The following is an 18,676-nucleotide window of genomic DNA, read 5'->3' on the forward strand; positions in this document are numbered from 1 at the left end:
ATAGCCTACAGATGAATATAGCACTGTAAGATTACATTTGTTTGAATGCATTATTGCGAAAGCGATTGTATGTGAATGGGCTGTAATTGCTTTAACCCGAAAATATTCAGTAAAATCATGCTTTAACCCGAAAATATTCAGTAAAAGGAACAGACAAACTCCTTGAGAACTAGCCTATAACTTCATAAATACTGCTGTTTCTATGATATGTCTTTATTAATTAAGTGAAATGAATGTCTGTAGGGTCGTGGGGGTAAGAAGTTTTACATAGAGCTAAAAGAGATCATGGAGAGGGATCCTCTCTCTCAGCTTTGTGAGAATGAGAAAGATCTGATTTGGACGCTTCGCCACGACTGCAGAGAAAACTTTCCTCAGTCTCTACCCAAACTGCTGCTGTCTGTCAAATGGAGCAAACATGAAGACATGGCCCAGGTATACCAACAAACATTACACACTTATACATTAACCAACAGACAGATGTGTTGAAACTCCAGCAATGTTTCTTTCAAATTTCTCTCTCTTGTACTGCAGCTACAGGCTTTGTTGCAGATTTGGCCTAAACTAAGCCCTCGAGATGCTCTAGAACTTCTGGATTTCAACTACCCTGACCAATATGTCAGAGAATTTGCAGTCAACTGCCTTAGAGATATGAGGTTAGAAATCCACGCTGTCAGAGAGCACATTGTAAAGGAACTTCATCAGAAATACTAAATTCCCAAATGTTTGTTTCTGTGTGTGTTAGCGATGATGAGCTGTTGCAGTATTTACTGCAGCTCGTACAGGTGTTGCGCTATGAGCCATACTATGACTGTGCCCTTAGCCGTTTCCTCCTGGAGCGTGCTCAGTCCAGCCGCAAGATTGGCCATTTCCTCTTCTGGCATCTTAGGCAAGTGTATTCATGTGAAGAAGCCTGAATATGTAAATACTTTAGTTCACCTTGTATTTCAGTATGCTTATGCAGAACTAGAGTTTATGATTGCATGTATTGTACATTACAGGTCTGAAATGTATATGCCAGCTGTGTCAGTTCATTTTGCTCTAATTTTGGAAGCATACTGCAGAGGCTGCATCCCACACATAGAAGTTCTCAAAAAACAGGTGCAACATTTTCATTGGTCAAATTTAAGTTTATTGTATTTTATAAAAAATAAATAAATAAAAAAAGCAGAATATGCACACATACATACTGTGTATGATTATAGATGTAGCCAGAAGATGGGGGTCAGAGCAACATGAAAACAAAGTCTTTACATCCCAATTACAAATACAGCTACAAAGTTGAGTCATATAAAGTTGATTTCGAATGAGCAGTCATAATGGACATTAGATCAGTTGTATTCTGAGGAGTGAGTTAAAGCAACGTAACTAACGGAGGTTCAAAGAGGCCAACTACTGGTCACAAAATTTTTATATGTTAAAGGGAACAGTGTCAAAAATAACAAGAACAAATGCCTAACATGGACACACTGTATCAGTAAAGAGGAACAGTACTTAAAATACAAGGCTTGCTAACAATGACAGCTGGACATTTCACAATAGTCAAAAGTACAGTCCAAATGATCACAGAATGAGTCACTTCTTCTGTGATACGTTGTCAAAAATATTTGATGTTTAATAACCATGTTAAACAGATAAGATTTCCACTTTCCTGCAGAGTTTGGTTGCAGCCTACTCTAACACATCTGCCTTATGATAATCTTGCTGCATCCAAAATTTTGTACTGTCAGAGCAAGTGCTACATTTGATGAAGAATTTTACAACTTTCTTGTCGCTCAAGACTGCTCTCCAGTGGCCTCATGGAGTAATGAAGTTTTGGAGTTGTTCGAATAGCTTGAAGTATATACTGTAAATTTGGATATACAGTGCCCTCCACTAATATTCTGAAAAAGATGTCCAGGACCTCTGGCAGAAAAATAGGCCCACGGCATTAAAGATCCAGGGCATGGGGTACTTTTTATCCCCGTTTGCACCAAACCTATCTGATGGGTTGGCTGCCAAAAAGCTCATTTTTAAGTTTCATCTGACCATAGAAGTCAGTCCCATTTGGGTTTCCAGTCGTGTCTGAAAACTGAATATGCTGGAGTTTGGGTTTGAATGAGTGACGAGGATTTTTCTTGAAACCATTCCGGACAACAAGTGGTGAAGTAGGAGCTGTCTGAAAATTTTTTATTTTTTTATTTTTTAAGGCTTTCTGACCCCAAGACCCAACTAGTCTCTCTGCAATTCTCCAGCTGTGATCTTTGAAAGTCTTTGGCCACTCAAACTCTCCTCCTCACCGTGCATTAGGACGATATAGACACATGTCCTCTTCCAGGCAGATTTGTAATATCTTTAGTTCAGAGGTTTTCAAACTTTTTTGTCATCCGAACCCCCTTGAACTTAAATTATTTACTTAAAGTACCCCCTGATATTTTAAGTAAATATTTAAATAATTGAATTGCACATTTGCATGTTTAACTTTAAAAACAATTATTTTGATCAGTTTTAAAGTTTCAGTTTAAAAATTAATAATAAAACAAAAAAAAAAAAAATATTAATTTAATTTACAATATATTACTTTTTTTACACAATATCTTTTTTTCTTTTTTTTTTTAAATACAGGCTTTTCCAAAAAGAGAATTATTTTTATACATTTAAGATTTTAAATTTGCATGACAATTGTATGAACCTGTAAAATTTATTTGCAAAATCTTTGTAATTTAATTATTATTATTATTATTATTATTATTTTTTGTGTGTGTTAATTTGCTAATGGTATACACTCCTATACAGTGTACCAACTCACGAACCCCCTGCAACTCAAATATATATATATATATATATATATATATATATATATATATATATATATATATATATATATATATATATATATATATACAGTACAGGGCAAAAGTTTGGAAACATTACTATTTTTAATGTTTTTGAAAGAAGTCTCTTCTGCTCATCAAGCCTGCATTTATTTGATCAAAAAATACAGAAAAAACAGTAATATTGTGAAATATTATTACAACTTAAAATAATAGTTTTCTATTTGAATATACTTAAAAAAATAATTTATTCCTGTGATGCAAAGCTGAACTTTTCAGAATCATTACTCCAGCCTTCAGTGTCACATGTAACATCCAGTCTATCACATGATCATTTAGAAATCATTCTAATATTCTGATTTATTATGAGTGTTGGAAACAGTTCTGCTGTCTAATATATTTGATGAATAAAAGGTTAAAAAGAACTGCATTTATTCAAAATAAATAAATAAAAAATTCTAATAATATATATTCTAATAATATATTTTCTTTACTATCACTTTTTATCAATTTAACACATCCTTGCTGAATAAAAGTATTGATTTTATTTAAAAAAAGAAAGAAAAAATAAATTACTGACCCCAAATTACTGACCAGTAGTGTATGTTGTTATTACAAAATATTAAGCAGCAGAACTGTTTCCAACTTTGATAATGAATCATCATATTAGAATGATTTCTAAAGGATCATGTGATAATGATCCTAAAAATTCAGCTTTGCATCACAGAAATAAATGATAATTTAAAGTATAATAAATTTAAAAACAATTATTTTAAATTGTAATAATATATCACAATATTAATTTTTTTCTGTATTTTTGATCAAATAAATGCAGGCTTGATGAGCAGAAGAAACTTCTTTCAAAAACATTAAAAATAGTAATGTTTCCAAACTTCAAACTTTTGACCTGTACTGTGTGTATATATGTATATATATACACACAGTACAGTACACATGTGTGTATATATATATATATATATATATATATATATATATATATATATATATATATAGTGGAATCAGTGTTTCCATCCAATATGATTAGTTTATCAAACTTTATCAAACCTTTGACCTGTACTGTGTGTGTGTAATATATAAATATATATATAGTAGAATCAGTGTTTCCATCCAATGTGATTAGTTTATGCATCAAAACACGATATTGTTTTGATATGAATCAATTTCTTTATTAAATGTGTTTGCATCAGTTTTTTTTTTTTCTTTTTTTTTTTTTGCACATTTCTACATTCTGAATAAAAGAATCACTCAAAGTGTGCATATATTACATACATATACATTTTATTTTATGTGTAATAGATTTTATTTGCATTTTGGTGTTTCATTCCATTTTGTCATGTTTTTTATTAACTTAACATTATGGTGTTTTGCAATTATTTTTTAGGTTGAAGCTCTCAGTAAGCTGAAAGCAGTAAATGAGCTGATTAAATTTGGCACAATAAAAACTAAGACAAAACAAGCTCATCTTAAAGAGGCCATGATGACCTGCCTTAGACAGACAGGATTCATTGAGACTCTTTCTGACCTGCATTCACCTCTAAACCCCAACATATTGCTCGCTGGAGTAAAGTAAGATCTGTGTGTTTGTGTACTCTTTTATGCATACAGCATACAGACTAAGCAAGTTGTTATAGTTTGATGTAAAATTGTATAGACATTTTCATGTTGATTATTAATGTTTATTATCAAATTGTTATTGCCGTTATTAAAGACAAAATACTGCATACAACAGTAAGAAGAATTTTAACTCTAACTTTTTTTCTATTCTCTGCCAGTGTGGAGAGGTGTAAGTACATGGATTCTAAAATGAAACCTCTGTGGATTGTTTACAATAACAAGCTATTGGGAGGAAACACAGTGGACATCATCTTCAAAAATGGAGATGGTGAGGGACAGATGGCTCAGATGATGGGCAAAGACAGAAGGCTGTCACAAGATGTCATTAAATAAACGTTTAAAAATCTCCCTTTCCCAGACCTGCGACAAGACATGTTGACTCTACAGATCTTGAGGTTGATGGATCTGCTGTGGAAGGAGGCTAACCTGGACCTCAGGTAAAGTGTGTGTGTGTGTGTTTGTGTTTGTGTGTGTGTGTGTGTGTGTGTGTGTGTGTGTGTGTGTGTGTGTGTGTTTGTTTGTTTGTTTGTGTGTAAGAACCTGTGTATATTTGTTTTTATTTTTAAGTGTGTGAGTGAATTTGATTTACATGTGGTTTAAAAGGGGAATGTGAGAAGAGACACTTATGTTCACCATTGTCATCTCCACTGAACATTGGTTTTTAGGTGTTTATGAGTTGTGATGGCCCTTTTCCATTATTTGACAGTCAGTATCCAGAATATTCAAAATATTTTGTCCTCAATCTTTGAAACTAAATTTTGACATTGGAAACACACTACAGACATCATTGCATTAGAGATATAAATCTAAAAACTAATTGTTGTACTTGAATGCTTGTCGACATTAGAAATAATGCCACATATATGATGTGCAAGGTCGGAAATTAATGGTGACTTTTGGCAAAAATGCTCCACAAATTCAAGATAAAGGGGCAAAAATTGCCCCTGCACAATTTAGTTAAATCTAGTACAACTGCCACGATCAAAATGAAATGTGAAAATTAATGAAAAGTGTAGTGCTCGACCGAAATGGGATTTTTAATGGCCGATGTCGATATTAATATTTGCTTGTCTATTTCATTGTAAAAATAATACAAGCCTGAAGGCGCATAATTAACGTTACATGCTTGGTTATCAATATATAACAGCATTAAATAAGACCATCTTGTTTTGAAGTACCTGAGAACAGCCTGAATATCTGAGGAAGAGCCAGTGATTTTTGATTGTTTGTGAGGTAAACACAGTTTCATTTTTGTTTGAAATCGATTAGGCTGCATATATTCGTGTGTCCCTCCGGAGCTGCCGCTGGGCTGCGGATCTGATGTATCACAGTACATTTGAATGAAACTTTGAATTGCTGCATGCTGGAGTATTATTGTATCTAACACAATGTAGTGTCGCCAGAGATTAGCTGCGTCCCAATGTCACAACCAATAATACTAAGCCCTTTAAACAAACTACATACAATTGCATAATAAAAAGAACAAACCCTCTATTACACATCATAAAAACACCCAATCACTATAAAAAACCATTACAACAATCTTATCACTCTTTAACAGACCACTCTGTTGCATAGTTACATGCAACCTGTCACTGTAAACTGGCCTGTAAATCATCTTGTCAGTTTATATCCTCCACATTTTGTTTCATTTAACTTCCTACCGTATTGGAGAGAAATGAAGAAGCACATTGATCTGTCAGCCGTGGGTCTTTATGTAGAGAACTCTGATCATGTTTTCTGCATAAAGATGCATTTAAAATTAACGACCAAATGGATGTTTATAAAAATTTACATTGCTGTTGCAGATGAAATATAACACAGATAACATTAAATATTTATATATTTTTTTACTAGGTTAAATGGTGATTATTAGTAACTCAAACCCCTTTATCTAATGTTTGTATTTTTTTTTTTTTTTTTTTTACGATTTTTATTCATGTTTGGAGTTCTCAACTGAATCTTTCTTCAAAGCCCAATGGATTGTGGGTAATATTAGCCATCAGTGTGTGCACGGATCTACACTTCAAAAACTGACCTGAAATAGTAGAAAATCTATGCTTTGGGATACACTTATTCTAATCTCACATACTATTTATGATGGATAGTATGGACATTGGGATGCAGGGATTGTCTCACTATAGGGAGATGAGAAGGTCTGTATTACTTACTGTTGGAGAAAGTGTAACGATCAACTTGGATCACATGTGCCTTAATAACCAATCACATTAAAGCCTTGATGTTACTGAATTTCAGTCAGAGTTGTGTGCCCCTCAGTTGCCGTTTACAGATACCATAGGAATGAAAAAGAAGTGCTGTAAGCTGAATCCCACCTGTCGCAAAGTCATTTTACTGTGTGTCAGGTGCTGGCTTCAAGCTCCACCCACTCCCGGTTTTATCTGAATACAGATACTGATACAAATAATTTTGTGATTGTTACAGATACAAATACTGGCTTTGCTGCACACCCCTAATAGAATACTTTAAATCTGACAAAGCAGTTTAATAAAGGATGAATTGATCTTGTGCATTAGTGAATTCTACTATTCCAATATTTTTTAATTGGGTGTTAAAGTTTTATATGGGAATATTACGTCACGTCATTACAAGAAACACTGATCCTTTAACAATGCATTTGACGCAAAAACGACCACTTTTTGGACCAATTTCACAGCATGATTTGCCACAAATATTGCCTTAACATAACATTGATTTTGTGCACTTTTTACTGTACCAATATTTCTTTATTGCATGGCAAAAAAGGAAAGAAAAAAAACCCATTACCTTGCCACAGCACTGACAGAGCCCACTGATCTAATGATGTTGTTGAGTGCTCTAAATGCAATCGTTGCATGAAACAATCAGGCAGCAATTGACAGCACTCTGATCCAATGGAATACAGGCATCGCAGATTAACAGTACTTTAGCCCAGTGATGTTGGGGGTTCCAGTGGGGGCAGACATCTTTTTTCAGGGTGGCCGTGCCACTCTTCATCTCAACCCTGCTAAAATATAGCGCCATTACTTGTGCTCATTGACGCCCCATGCCCCCCCCCCCCCTGCTAGTTGTGCCCTAGGCGACCGCCTAGCTCCCCTATGCCTAGAAACTGTACTGAGATTACGAAACTGAATCTAAAGTGAAATTTGTGTGGGGAACAAATCTGTGTGACTATTTAAATTTTGAAGTTGTCGAGCAAGTGTCTGGTGCCAAACTACAAGAGAGTGTATGTGCGACAGACTGAGAGACTTAACACATGTCTGTGCGCCAGAGAATAGTGACTGAAAGCTGTCTAAATGGGTCTGTGCGACAGGACTGAAGCTGACTTAACGTGTTTGTACAACATAACTGAAAGCTGACTTGTCTGTGTTACAGACTAGCACGTTTCTGTGCGACAGAACAGGCACGTGCACACACAGACATCAAAGGGGGCTTGAGCAGGTCCTCAAGAGAAAGTGCCCTTTTTTCTTGGAGTGTTTTTTTTTTTTATGAATATATGTATAGGTCGAGGTTGAGTTCCGATTCCTTTCTCCGCATTTCTCTGCAGCACAGCAGTGTAGCACACATTGATCAGCACACCACAGACAGACAGACAGAGCCGCAGAAGTGAAGCCCTCCCTCCCTTTCCAGTTGTGTTTGTCTTGCTGTGGAGGTGAGTGGTGATTAACAAAAGACTAACAAAAGCTACCTGTGCCTTGAATTTACAGCTAATTATACAAAAGGCAAATATAATTAATTTGTCTTGCTAACATCCATGACTTGTGAGAGAGAGCTAACGTTATCATATAAGTTAGCTAAGGCAATAGGAAGTCTATTAGGTTATTCCGGTGCGCGTTCTTTGCCTGCATGATTAAGTTTATTAAAATGCATTTAGAATGATCAGAAAATTCAAGATATGGGGGCAGAAATGTATATATTTATTTAATTTCATATAGTTAATCAGTATCAAGCAAATGTAATATTGATTTTATACAGCAGTTCAGTAAACAAGAATTTAATATTAAGACACTTACGTTGATACAATATTGACTGTTTTTGCTCTATTTCGCCAACAAGTCTCTGAGCAACAGGATGCTGTTTTGTTCTATGTGGGTCCTAGCGCCCCAGTGTAGTGACGGGGATACTATACTGTCAAGAAGCACTGTCTTTCGGATGAGACGTTAAACCGAGGTCCTGACTCTATGTGGTCATTAAAAATCCCATGGCACTTCTCATAAAGAGTAGGGGTGTAACCCCGGTGTCCTGGCCAAATTGTCCCCTTGGCCTTTGTCAATCATGGCCTCCTAATAATCCCCAACCACTTGATTGGCCTGTCTCTCTCTCCTCTCCACCTGTAGCTGGTGTGTGGTGAGCGCACTGGCGTCGTTGTCCTGTGGCTGCCGTCGCATCATCCAAGTGGATGCTGCACACTGGTGGTGGTTGAGGAGAGACCCCTCCACATGATTGTAAAGCGCTTTGGGTGTACAACAATACACAATAAAGCACTATATAAATGCATCATTCATTCATTCATTCATTCATTCATTCATTCATTCATTCCTGAATGAATCAACCGATTAAATGATTCCGTTCAATTGCAATGACTCACTTATTAACAGTGACTTGCTGCTATATATATATATATATATATATATATATATATAATATATATATATATATATATATATATATATATATATATCCAAAAAAACATAAACAACACTTACCTGGCAGGGGAGACACCATGATCAAGAAGGCGGTTCACCCAGGGCGAGGCTTGTCCATTGCACTCTGGCTGTGCTGACCCCTGCGAATTCCCCAAATGTGGGAATTCTCCCCTGAATGTGCTGGTTAAACAAAGCAGAAGTTTTGGGGAGGTCGTGGCCTAGTGGTTAGAGAGTTTGACTCCTAACCCTAAGTTTGTGGGTTTAAGTCTCGGGCTGGCACCTTGAGCAAGGCACCGAACCCCCAGCTGCTTCCCGGGCGCCGCAGCATAAATGTCTGCCCACTGCTCTGGGTGTGTGTTCACGGTGTGTGTGTTCACTGCTGTGTGTGTGCACTTTGGATGGGTTAAATGCAGAGCACGAATTCTGAGTATGGGTCACCATAGTTGGCTGTATGTCACTTTCACTTTCAATGTTTTATGTTTAAATATCAGAACAGTATCAATGTATTTGTAACTGCAGGTTAAAACATTAATGTCCTGCATTAAACAGTGTGTAAATGCATCTAAATGCCCCTTCTAATGCAGCTTCTGTGTTTTCTCTGCATTGCAAAGATTAATTTGATCTATATTGATTAAATTTGATTGGTAACAAATGTTACCTTTGTATATATTTATTTAATTGCTTGGTAACAAATCTTCAAAATGTCTGTGCACGTCCCTGCGACAGAACAAAAGCTGACAATGTGTTATGTGTGACAGAACCGAAGGCAGATTTAGCGCATTTTCTGTTCAACGAAACTGAAAGCTGATTTGATGCATGGCGAAACTCAAGCTGTTTTAGAGCGTTTCTGTATGAGAAACTGAGCTCACACAGCGCATGTCTGTGTGACAGACTAAGGCAAGTGTGAGTACGGATGAACTTGTATATCTTATTTAATTGTAGTGGGAGGAGTTACAATCAGCTGAGCGTCAGCTGATGTTGGCTGTCATGCCGTGGTCTGCCTGATGTTTCTGTTGAGCTTATGAATGCAGTGGCCAATCAGACACATTTAGATTTTATATAATACACACACACACACACACTCACCTAAAGGATTATTAGGAACACCTGTTCAATTTCTCATTTATGCAATTATCTAATCAACCAATCACATGGCAGTTGCTTCAGTGCATTTAGGGGTGTGGTCCTGGTCAAGACAATCTCCTGAACTCCAAACTGAATGTCAGAATGGGAAGAAAGGTGATTTAAGCAATTTTGGTGCCAGACAGGCCGGTCTGAGTATTTCACAATCTGCTGAGTTACTGGAATTTTCACGCACATCCATTTCTAGGGTTTACAAAGAATGGTGTGAAAAGGGAAAAACATCCAGTATGCGGCAGTCCTGTGGGCGAAAATGCCTTGTTGATGCTAGAGGTTAGAGGAGAATGGGCCGACTGATTCAAGCTGATAGAAGAGCAACTTTGACTGAAATAACCACTCGTTACAACCGAGGTATGCAGCAAAGCATTTGTGAAGCCACAACACGCACAACCTTGAGGCGAATGGGCTACAACAGCAGAAGAACCCACCGGGTTCCACTCATCTCCACTACAAATAGGAAAAAGAGGCTACAATTTGCACAAGCTCACCAAAATTGGACAGTTGAAGACTGGAAAAATTTTGCCTGGTCTGATGAGTCTCGATTTCTGTTGAGACATTCAGATGGTAGAGTCAGAATTTGGCGTAAATAGAATGAGAACATGGATCCATCATGCCTTGTTACCACTGTGCAGGCTGCTGGTGGTGTAATGGTGTGGGGGATGTTTTCTTGGCACACTTTAGGCCCCTTAGTGCCAATTGGGCATCGTTTAAATGCCACGGCCTACCTGAGCATTGTTTCTGACCATGTCCATCCCTTTATGACCACCATGTACCCATCCTCTGATGGCTTCTTCCAGCAGGATAATGCACCATGTCACAAAGCTTGAATCATTTCAAATTGGTTTCTTGAACATGACAATGCGTTCACTGTACTAAAATGGCCCCCACAGTCACCAGATCTCAACCCAATAGAGCATCTTTGGGATGTGGTGGAACGGGAGCTTTGTGCCCTGGATGTGCATCCCACAAATCCCCATCAACTGCAAGATGCTATCCTATAAATATGGGCCAACATTTCAACATTTCTAAAGAATGCTTTCAGCACCTTGTTGAATCAATGCCACGTAGAATTAAGGCAGTTCTGAAGGCGAAAGGGGGTCAAACACAGTATTAGTATGGTGTTCCTAATAATCCTTAAATACACACTTTTTTTTCCATATATATATATATATATATATATATATATATATATATATATATATATATATCTAGATATATATATATATATATACACACACACACACACACACACGTAAAGATATACATACTGTAATAGTTTAGTCAGGGAGTCAATCGTATTTAGTAATATTGCAGTAGGTTTTAGAGATAATTTCAAATTATGTCCCCCCTCCCCTAAATGTCTTGTAGAATTGTGCCTTATGGTTGCTTGGCGACAGGAGATCACTCTGGTCTGATTGAGGTTGTGTCATCAGCTGATACCATTGCGAACATCCAAAAAACAAGCAGTAACATGGCCGCTGCTGCTGCCTTCAATAAAGATGCTTTACTGAACTGGCTTAAAGACAAGAACTCTGGGTGAGTTACACTTGTGGTAGACTATGATGTTTTTTATTATTTGAATAAATTAGTTTTTCTTGATTTTTAGGTCCTTGGATATTGAAGTTGTTGAAATGTTGCTGTGTTTTTGCTATATTTTTATCATGGTTAGTGATAATCTATATATCATATAGGCAAATTAACCATCTGATACCAGTCTAAAGTCAAGTCACTTTTATTTAAATAGCGTTTTTAATGATACAGATTGTGTCAAAGCAGCTTTACAGTATTAAATAGGAAAATAGTGTGTCAGTAATGCAAAATGACAATAGTAAACACTCAATTTTCAGTTAAAGGCAGTTCATCATTGAATTCAGTGATGTCATCATCCAGTTCAGTTGAAATATTATCTGTGCAATCAAGTCAACGATATCGATATCGACACCAAATACCAAAATATATACACAGTCTTGTCAATTGATAATACACATTTTCTGTTTTTAAGTATTTTTGTGAATTGAGCCAAATTTATGTAAAACTTTTTTTTACAATTTTGTGTAAGTTTTATTTGCAGTCATAACATTGTAAATATGCATGCATATTATAATGGAAAGCAATATTTTTTTGCACAATATTGACCTCGAATAAGTCTTTTGATTGGTAGCTCTTATGTTTGCCATCTCTTATTGTGAATTTTAGTATTACATAAAGACAATTTATTTTGAATGGTGAAGCTTGATGTTTCAAAATAAAATCCTAGCAGATCTTGGCAATATAGAATTAAATATATTAAATATAGTTTTTGTTTGAGTCAAAACTAATTTATGATGTATTGTGCTGACATAGAGATGCTTTAGACAAAGCCATTGAGGAGTTCACTTTATCGTGTGCTGGATATTGTGTTGCAACCTACGTCTTGGGCATTGGTGATCGGCATAGTGACAACATAATGGTTCGCAGTACAGGGCAGGTAAGTTGGAAAACCATTCTACACATCAAACCATGTGAATGTAACATGTTTCCACAGGATGTATGCTGCTTCAAATTGGCATTCTTACTCTTACTCAATCTTCTAGGGTCTTTTATAAAACTTCTATGGTCTTCTTTTGATTAAAATAGTTTGTGTATAACCTTGAATGATAAGTGAAATGTGATTTATTTTTTTTAATTAACAAGACATTATTGTATTGATATTTATTTTGTGTGTGTCTGTGTGTTTGTGTGTTTGTGTGCAATCCAGCTCTTCCACATAGACTTTGGCCATATACTAGGAAACTTTAAGTCCAAGTTTGGGATCAAGCGTGAACGTGTTCCTTTCATCCTCACACATGACTTCATCCATGTGATTCAACAGGGAAAAACAAGCAACACTGAGAAATTTGGAAAGTTAGTGAAAAACAAACTTTGTGTTTCACATTATCTCTCTCATTCTTAATGCACAATCTGTACATTTCACTTTTTCATCTTTTCTAATGATGTAGGAGACTAATTTAACAATACTTTGTATATGTGTGTAGTTTTAGGCAATACTGTGAGGAGGCATATCTGATTCTGAGAAAGAATGGAAATCTGTTCATCACACTCTTTGCTCTGATGCTCACAGCAGGCCTGCCAGAGCTTACATCTGTCAAAGACATCCAGTATTTAAAGGTAAACAGACATGAAAAGGAGAACTGTAATTTATTGTTTCTCAGATTGTGTGATCCCATATGACGTTTCTTCTTCCATAGGATGCAAAGTTTACTCTCTTCCTTGAAATGGTAAATGATTAGTAATGAGGGCTGTCAAGCTCCAAAATGATTGAAAAAGCTCCATAAAAATTATCCATACATATAAATCCAAGTCATATGATACATTTGTATGAGGTACAGAAATTTAACCAGTTCACTGAAAATCTTTGCTTCCACTCTAGATTTCACTGTGAACGCGTACAGTATATGTGAATGTGTGTTGTGAATGTGCAGGTCTACAAAAGGCTGAAAAGTAAACTATTTGAAAGATATGACAAAAAGAAAGATTTTCTAAAAAATTATTACTTTTGTCTGTTACTCACACAAAGCTATCATATGGCTTCTAAAGAACTGAAATATTTATTTTGTTGCATATCCACTTGTTAAGTCATGACATATCGAATACCGTTTCTGGGTCCAGACACTGTAGTGTACACTACAGTCACTAGGCTAATGGTGTCCCTGACACTCAAAATATTATCAGTTCAGAAAAGATGAGTCACTGTCTGGCCAATCCTCACAGTATTGCCTAAAACTACTTTCACGTTAAGCGTTTTAGAATGCCCCAATGATTCATTTGTGAATTTGACTGATCTAGAAGGTTAAACTTGCAGCAGCTAACATCTCGTGATTCAGTAAATCAGACATAGTGAGTCAAGTTAACAATGAACAACTGTGCATTATAATGAAGGGTTTGTAAAACTGCACAGTTTTTAGCTTTTTAAACAACATACTCGGTCCTACACCAACTACGCATATTTCCTATCCTGCAGCTATGTCTATGAAAGCCGATCGAACCAATCAGAGTAGGCATGGGGCGGGGCGACATGTGCAGCCCAGCCCCAGGTGCAGCCCCGCCTCGATCTGCAGGCTGCAACCGGGTGTACTTGAGGAAATCCCTAATATAGACAGAGGCATCTCGCTATTGCTGTAGCTAAGCTGAATAACAAGCATTAACCTTAACTGATGAAACGTAAAGACAATAAACGATTGCGACAATATATGGTTTGTGTGTGTTTTTTAGTCTTTTATATAAATGATACAGTGGTAATTGACATTAATTACAGTACAGAAGCTATAAAATATATTTTATGCCTTATTTTTCCATAAAATGGAAAAAGTTTGTGGTATATAAACTATTATACTGATTATACAATCATTACCATAAAATTAGTAAAATATATTTAAAAAATATTATAGAAGACAAATGATTGGATATTGTCCAGCAGTGCATTTTATTTCAGTAACACTTTACATTTTCACTTTATAACTTTACAGTGTTCAGTTGTAAGTCATTTATAATTGATTAGTTAATGATGAAGTAATCATTTACAAAACATGCAATTAATAAGTGATATGCTAACAATTTGTGTATGTTTTAATTAATTAATATATCACTTTAGCTATATGTCGTGTTATCTTTATTTTAATCACTGAATCATTGAAATATCAACATTGTACTATTATTTCACAGCATTAAAAATACTCCATGTGTCAGAAAAGACATCTGTCTACACCCTCACAAGTCAGCCCCTTACATTGCAGTACACACTACAAAGTATTCAAAACCTGTTGTGTAAATGCATTAATAAATCATTTACAATACTTTCTGCATCCCCTAATATAAAATGTTAACTACTTATCAGTTGTAAATGTTTTACAAACCTGCCGGTTACAGGTGGTGTGAGTAAAGTGTTACAATTATTTGTTATTAAAGTGTGTGTGTGTGTGTGTGTGTGTGTATGTGTGTGTGTGTGTGTGTGTGTGTGTGTGTGTGTGTGTATATATATATATATGTATATATATATATAATTTTTTTTTTTTTTTTTTTTTTAGAAAAACACTGTAAAATTAAACTGAAAACAGCTTGACAAAATATACAATAAAATATAAAATAAAATAAATACATAATGTTACCAGCTGTATGTTTATGTCTTTCAGGACTCTCTGGCATTGGGTAAAACTGATGAGGAGGCCCTCAAACAGTTCCGGCAGAAGTTTGATGAAGCTCTGCGAGAGAGTTGGACCACCAAAGTCAACTGGATGGCCCACATTGTGGCTCATCCTTCATGATCAGAGGAAAACACAACATCAGGCTCCAAACTGAAGTCAGGGTTCACCATAAAGCACCATAAAGTGCAGCAAAACTGTTTACTAAAATGAAATACAACTTATTATCTTATGAAATTGATGGCCAAATCACATGGATCTAAATGATCTTCAAAGGTCAGGAGTCTCCAGGAATAATTGAAAAAAAATTCTAAGCTTCTACGCTTTTTTTATTGTAGAATATCAACTGCCTCTGACCACAGGAGAACCATACAAAACCCTGACTTTACATCAGATTTAATTGCCTTATACAAGCAACAAAAGAGAACATTTCAGCTTTTTCTTCCTCCACTGAAAAATTCATAAACAATAAATAACTCCAGCATGTCCTTCTAGAGAGAAACAGGAGTCCCTAAACCACGACACGGCACGGCAAGTTTTGGCCATCCAGAAACAAGGTGTTTATTATACAACCATGTTAATGTATTTAATAGAATGACTTTTGAAAATGGACAAATCAAAGCACAAGCTCAGTGAAAGTGCATCTTATACCAGAAGGTAAACGTGCCTCACTGCACAAGAAACGTTTTCCTTTTTAATTTTTTTTTTATTTAATTTTTTTTTTTTTTAACTATGTGCTACGTTATTATGAGTAATAGTCTTAAAAACACTGGAATCATGTCAAAGGTATAAATATTTTATGAGTTTTAAATGTTGTAATAGTAAAGCACTGTTCCTATATACCATAGTACTATTTATGTATAGCAGAATTTGCTGTAATTAAAAAAAAAAAAAAAAAAAGTGGGGTGGCTTCATACACAGATATCCATTGAAGGACCTTCCTCAACATCCCTCCTCCCCTCTCTGTGTTGAGCAAAGCTCATGTAGTTTGTTCTTTGGTGCTAGCCATAAAATATATCCCACATCTATACATAAGCACAGCATTGTAGCCAAACACGTTGCTCATTTTTGGTGCCTGTTATTCTAAGAGTAATTCACAAATTCATAAGGGCTTACTATATGCCTGCATATCAAAACTCCCAATTACAAATGCCTATACACCTATCTGCACAAAAGACTCAGAGGACCAAAAAGGGGAGGTTAAACTGTTATGACAACCACTGTCTGCCTATATTGTAAAGCACAGGGAGTAATTACCAATGTTTTTTACTACACATAACATGCTGTCTCTTGTGCTGTTTCTTGTTTTGGCTGTGTGAATAGAGATGTATAGATGCACTGAGCATGTAATTTTTACACTGAATATCCCTATGTGTGGATGGGAAGAAAAACTGTGTGCTGTGAAATAATGAGATGATAAAGAGCAATGCAAAGATTCTACGACAAACATTCCAGAGAATTATGCGTTCATTTCCTGTGCTGTTATGGTACATGAGAGAATAAGTTCTGTGTCTATCAAATAAATTTCATTTTATACTAGAACAGGTTATACTCTAATGTCCATTGGCCAGAGGTGGAAAGTAACAAATTACATTTACTCGCGACACTGTAAATGAGTAGCTTTTTTGTGTACTTCTACTTTTGAAAGTAATTTTTAAAATCTGTTATTTTACTTAAGGATATTTAGTTTGAAATACTGTACTTCGTTACATTTTAAAATACAATTACTAAAACTCCTCCCTGGAAACTACTGCAGTAAATATTGGGCAGGAGAGCAAAAATCCTAAGAAAAATGGTGCTAAAATCACAAGAAAGATGCAGACGTACAAGACCGGTGTTGTGGTGCAGTCAGACCCAGCTGAAAACGAAACCCTGTCGTATTCTGCTGAAGTTGAACTCGAAGGAAATGAAGTGAATCCCTGGCCATACTTAAGCTCTATTATGCAGTGTAAGCTGTGTTTGCCTAGGGAGGCCAAAACTAGCAGCTTATAAAATCTCGACATCAACCCTTCACAAGCATGGAGAGCTATAAGGTAAATACTTGCATTGTTGCATGGGTGGTTAAAATGAGGCTTTGAGTTTAGCTTTGAAATTACCCAAAAAGACAGTGGTGCAGGGTGTGCAATATATTATCTCTGATAATATCGTAATTGTTGTTTTAACAATGTGCGATTTGACATCGACATTTTGCCAAAAACCAAACCAAACACTCCTACAGAGGGCCGTGAAGTCTAGTAGGTTAGACAAGTGTGCGTGAGTGCATTCTTTCACTGCGTGATTCAGTCTTGCATTTAGAATGATCACAAAATTGAAGATATAGGGACAGAAAAATTTATATAATTTCATATAGTAAATCAGTATCACACAAAGAGTGCCAGTTTTCTCCAAAAATCAGCATTATTACATACAGATTTTTTTTTACAACAGTTCAATAAACAAAAAGTTAATTAAGAGACTTGCTCTATTTCGACAACAAAATGACGGTGTTTCGTTCTGGAATGAATCAACAGTTTAAACGATTTTGTTCAATCTCAATGACTCACTTATTAACAGTGACTTGCTGACATTTACTGGCATTTTTAATTTCACATTTAAAGTATCTTTTATATATATTAGGGCTGTCAAATGATTAATCACGATTAATCACATCCAAAATAAAAGTTTTGTTTACATAATATATGTGTGTATACTGTGTATATTTATTATGTATATATAAATACACACACATGCATGTATATATTTAAGAAGAATATGTTATGTTTATATATTAAATATATTTATATATAATATAAAATATAAGAATATAAATATATAAATGTATATACATGCAAATATTTTCTAAATATATAATTTATGTGTGTGTATTTATATATACATAATAAATATACCCTGTACACATACATATATTATGTAAACAAAACTTTTATTTTGGATGTGATTAATCGTGATTAATCATTTGACAGCACTAATATATATATATATAATTTCAAATGAGTGTTCAACATTTTATGTCTCGTATATCAAAACATTTCTGTATTTGTAACTGCAGGTTAAATACATGCATGTCCTGCATTAAACAGTGTGTAATCTAAATGCGACTTCAGATGAAGCTTCTATGTTTCCTCTGCATTGCAAAGATTAATTTTGTTGATACGGATTTAATTTGCCTGGTAATCGCCCAAATGTCTTATTATTCTAAATAACTGATTCCTTTAATTAAAAACAACTAGTTTGAGATTTATAGGCCTATCCCAGGAGTGTCAAACTCAGT

At 35.3% G+C, this 18,676-nt stretch overlaps 1 protein-coding gene and 1 pseudogene across 4 annotated transcripts in view; both read left to right on the forward strand.

The window, feature by feature from the left end:
* LOC109103345 (phosphatidylinositol 4,5-bisphosphate 3-kinase catalytic subunit beta isoform-like) overlaps window positions 1-16,947 on the forward strand; it is a 91,488-nt gene extending 74,541 nt beyond the window's left edge. For 3 of the 4 annotated variants that reach the window (XM_042722496.1, XM_042722497.1, XM_042722499.1), the window contains 12 exons: window positions 244-432; window positions 532-653; window positions 743-886; window positions 999-1,098; window positions 4,213-4,397; window positions 4,604-4,713; window positions 4,804-4,882; window positions 11,597-11,764; window positions 12,572-12,695; window positions 12,966-13,111; window positions 13,243-13,375; window positions 15,397-16,947. In XM_042722496.1, coding sequence (XP_042578430.1) covers window positions 244-432; window positions 532-653; window positions 743-886; window positions 999-1,098; window positions 4,213-4,397; window positions 4,604-4,713; window positions 4,804-4,882; window positions 11,597-11,764; window positions 12,572-12,695; window positions 12,966-13,111; window positions 13,243-13,375; window positions 15,397-15,528 — 1,632 coding nt within the window. In that variant the 3' untranslated portion in view covers window positions 15,529-16,947. The remainder of the gene's footprint in view (window positions 1-243; window positions 433-531; window positions 654-742; window positions 887-998; window positions 1,099-4,212; window positions 4,398-4,603; window positions 4,714-4,803; window positions 4,883-11,596; window positions 11,765-12,571; window positions 12,696-12,965; window positions 13,112-13,242; window positions 13,376-15,396) is intronic. The other variant, XM_042722498.1, reaches the window with a different exon arrangement.
* On the forward strand, window positions 9,141-9,269 carry LOC122137295 (annotated as a pseudogene).
* Window positions 16,948-18,676: the final 1,729 nt, after the last annotated feature.

The sequence above is a fragment of the Cyprinus carpio genome, chromosome B4 (genome assembly GCF_018340385.1).
Source record: "Cyprinus carpio isolate SPL01 chromosome B4, ASM1834038v1, whole genome shotgun sequence".
Lineage (NCBI taxonomy): Eukaryota > Metazoa > Chordata > Actinopteri > Cypriniformes > Cyprinidae > Cyprinus > Cyprinus carpio.